Below are 3,883 nucleotides of genomic sequence, written 5' to 3'. Positions count from 1 at the left end.
TCCGTGAAATCTGAAGTTTGGTTTAGTTCAAGTGATTCAGTTGTTGTTTACTGAAATCTGAATTGAGTAGAGGTTGCTTGTTGTTCTAAACCATACTTGTTTGGGTAATAGAAAAATGAAATGCAGTCACTGCCATCACATGGAACTAATTGGTTATGATTCTTTATTGCTTCCTTAATTGCCTCCGGTAAGACAAGAAAATCGAGATTTCTTAATATATTTCTGTCACGAATAATTCTATGAATCAAAGTTTCTTCTGTACAGAAAAAATCATTGAATAGTTCTTCTGCATAGAAATTAAAAGTAGTATATGGTTCTTTAATTAGAGGTCACAAGAGAGCAAAGTATATGGTTCTACTTATATATGCATAGAGAGAAAGGGCTGAAACAGTTGATGGACAAAGATAGTGTGGTGCACAAGAAGGTGAAATAGATGAAGAATATGGCTGGAAAAGCTGTCCTTAATGGTGTTCTTCTTTGAATTCTGTTGAAGAACTAATTGAGGATATCGTAGGTAGCAATTTATAACTATTCTGTTGTGTTTCATGAATATAGTTTTCCTTTCTTAGAATCAATGAATAAATTAGTGTGATAGAGAATTTTCTGACTAATATGATATAAGTTAGAAATTAAATTATTGTAGTAGGTCTATCAATTTTTCTTGAACTGTTGCCAGATCTTTCTATTCCCATATGCTCTATTTTAATGTTGACTAAACCTCTATGATAGTGATGCTATTAGCTTTAGCACTAAGTCATACTTATTATCATTAGTGGAAAATTACAAATTATAATTTTTTCATCTTCGTGACCTACTTCCTTATATATACGCCTGCTGAATGGTGTTATCAAGTTTAAAAGCATTCAAACTACTTTAAACAGTTGAAAGAAAGATCAAAAAAACTATGATACGAAATGCAACATGGTTAAGAAGTTATTAGTCTCTGCTTATCTGAGACAGAATCCTACTTAGTTTATTGAAATTCAATTGTTTTTAGGTTTATCAATATGTTTTGCAGCCTGGTTTATCTTGACATTCTCATGCCACCATTAATAGAGAAACGGTAGCAACTTCCAATTTTTTTTTGCAGCCTGGTTTATCTGGTTTTGTAATTTTTTTTGAGGATTTGTTGTTCTGATATTTGGGGTTTTACAATCTTGTGTAATTTCTGCTTCTTACTATGTTAGAGTTTGCTTTTTTATTTTGCATTTTGCTTTATTATTTTGCATCTTGCTTTGTTAGGGTTTGTAGTTGTTATTAGTGTTATTCTCTCATTGGAAACTAAGTACCAGCAGGTTTGGCAAGTGAGACTATAACCGATGACAGGGATACAACATATGAAGAGGATATCAACTCTGCTGGGACCAAGAAAAGTGATTCAAAAAGGTACAAGTTGTCTTACAAGCTTGCTGAGCAAAATCGATTTTCTGGTCCTTTCTATATCAAGTTAGTTTCTTCCAAATATTGAATTAACCTCAATGTAAAGTGTTAGCCGGACACTGAAAAGTTTCACATGCTGTTGGAAAATTTAGAATCATATATTAATTCTATTCAAATTACAGGTTAAAATGACGTTAGAACTTTTGTGAAAAAATGAGGTTCGACTCTGTTCCTATATTAATGATATTCAAGGTCAGGGATATGGAAAGAAAGCAGGTCACTCAATGTTCTTTCTTGAGAATATTTTTGTTCCACCAATCAAATTCCGCCCTCCCACTAAAGGAGGTGATATGGTAAGTGTGAATAATAAATAAAGACTGTTAACGAGTTGTACTATTTCTCTATCTTCTTTGTTTGTACTCCATGTTCTTGCTTCTACTGTGGAGTGTGGAATATTTCCAAAGTTTGTCAATGCAAGGTATAGGTTTAGGGAAGTACTCTGAATTTGAAATTGTTGTGGGATATAAATGTAGGAAAAATGTACTTATGAAATTGTTAGCAGATATATATAGATTGGAAAATGAAGGATTTTTGTTAGAAAATTCTATCATGACTCATGCGGGCCATTCTTAGGAAAGCAAGCCAGCAGGATGTAAAGGTAATGTGAACACACTTACCCCTTCAATTTAGCTAATCTCATTTAATGGGATAAGGCTTGTAAATTGCTGGCATTCAAAGTATAACTACTCCTTTTTAGTCCTTTCATTGTTTTGTGAATACTTGACTATCTTTTTTATTCTACATTCACCTTATTGACTTGGACTTGGGCAATTGTGTTTGTAGGTATCGGAGCATGCTCATACTATTTTGTTGAGTAAGATTCTGCAGTCTAACATAAGATTAGGGGATGCCCATCTAAACAAGGAGGATCCCTCGATGGTTTTAGCCAGGTGGGTGGAACTTCAGCAATCTGTAAATGTGCTCTTTACCAGTAACACTTCTGGTGAGAATTTATGCTGTTTTGTTTTGTTTTGTTTTGGTTTCTTTTTTTAGTTGTAACATGCAGACCTGGGTGTAGTTGGGTAATATATTTTATAAATATCTTTAGATTCTTGTTTGATTCTTGTTGCCCCCATTCTTCCAAAAAACGGGATAGAATTTCAGCACAAGGCAAAAAATAGACTTATGGTAATTCATGCTTTGTGATAAATGGTTTCGTGACGATACATTTGCATAGCCACTAGTTCATAATGCAGAAAAATTTATTGGCTTGATGCATCATCATTTGCTGCTTTTATGGAAAGGAAACTTTATGATATTAGATTATGCTTTCTCTCCCAATTTAAATTTCCAGTCAGTTTTCCTGTTAATATGCTACTTTTGCTTCTTGACATTGCAGGAAAAACAGAATATGTTTATGCTCGCGTGAAGCTTTCAAGATATTCTTTAGAGGTTTTTCTATTCATTATCCTTAAAAAATCTTGCCGTCTATGTTTGTTTAATGTTTTTTTTTTTCCGAGGATGCAAGTTCCATGGTTAATATAATATATCAAATATTTATGTGGCTTTTTCCTTAAACCTACAGGTAGCTTTGATTCTAGACCACATATATAATTCCATATAGTAACACATATTTAACAAAATAATTTCAAAATGATTTAGAGTCAACTGAACTACTTTTCAAACAAATTGAAGCAAAATGCCCAAGAAATTCAACCCTTAAGATCCGGACCACAGAGCCAGGACACACAACATAAAATACCAAAAAATGTGTTTCCTCATTTCCATAAGGAAATGCATCAGAACAAGGGAAGAACAAGTGTCATACAATTTCTGAGTAAGCACTAGACATTACACATATGTGAGGGGAAATAATCTTGTGTAGTTTATTAGGGAACTTGTCTTTATTGTTAAGTGTTAATACAATTGTGTACTGCAGTTTAAATAAAAGACTTGATGTTAGGGGAGCATTAGATTTGTATAAGGTTTATAAAGAAGTATCCTTATTCATAGAATGAGCGAGGACTAAAAAACTCAAAAAAGGAAAATTTCAGGCTAATTCCCTTGAGATATACACAAGGATATGTTCAGACCACTGGCTCATGTATTCATCTATGATTTATTTGTGTTTATTACTTTATTACACTTTGTAAGAAAATGTCATTGCTGATTATTAATTATACTCTTGTTAGGTTCTGTTTAAAGATTTGCCTGCTACTATTTCTAAAATATCATTTCCAAAGACGATGAAATGGAATTCCCAGGTATGTGGGATTTGAGGCAGATGAAGAACCAGAAATCTCCCAAATACGATCTTCCGTTGAACAAGATATTTAAAGAACAAGATTTTTTTCTCTTCTATCAGAAGGTTAATAATTTTTATTAGAAGATACTTATGTAGGATACAATATTTTGGTTTTTTATAGTTTATTAGTAGTAAATTCTAAGTGGTCTAATGTATATTTTGATATGGGTATGTTTAATTTAGTGTGAGATGTATGAA

General features: G+C 32.5%; 1 protein-coding gene across 1 annotated transcript; it reads left to right on the top strand.

Annotated features, from left to right (window-relative positions):
* The first annotated feature begins 1,329 nt into the window (after window positions 1–1,329).
* LOC110263348 (DNA-directed RNA polymerase I subunit 1-like) lies at window positions 1,330–3,659 on the top strand. The gene is made up of 5 exons (XM_088489436.1): window positions 1,330–1,446; window positions 1,633–1,733; window positions 2,224–2,383; window positions 2,780–2,832; window positions 3,573–3,659. The coding sequence occupies exons 1-5, from the start codon at window positions 1,338–1,340 to the stop codon at window positions 3,657–3,659; spliced, it is 510 nt and encodes a 169-aa protein (XP_088345562.1). The 5' UTR covers window positions 1,330–1,337.
* Window positions 3,660–3,883: the final 224 nt, after the last annotated feature.

Source organism: Arachis ipaensis, chromosome B6 (genome assembly GCF_059453495.1).
Source record: "Arachis ipaensis isolate K30076 ecotype BB chromosome B6, ASM5945349v1, whole genome shotgun sequence".
In the NCBI taxonomy this organism is placed as follows: domain Eukaryota; kingdom Viridiplantae; phylum Streptophyta; class Magnoliopsida; order Fabales; family Fabaceae; genus Arachis; species Arachis ipaensis.
The sequence above is the reverse complement of the archived record's forward strand: the minus strand, read 5'-3'. Positions and strand labels throughout refer to the sequence as shown.

Excerpts from the sequence above, each read along its gene's own strand:
- LOC110263348 (XM_088489436.1), top strand. The coding sequence starts at position 1,338 with ATGAAGAGGATATCAACTCTGCTGGGACCAAGAAAAGTGATTCAAAAA. Across the intron at positions 1,447-1,632 it reads TCTGGTCCTTTCTATATCAA|GTCAGGGATATGGAAAGAAA; the intron begins GTTAGTTTCTTC and ends ATGATATTCAAG. Across the intron at positions 1,734-2,223 it reads CCACTAAAGGAGGTGATATG|GTATCGGAGCATGCTCATAC; the intron begins GTAAGTGTGAAT and ends TTGTGTTTGTAG.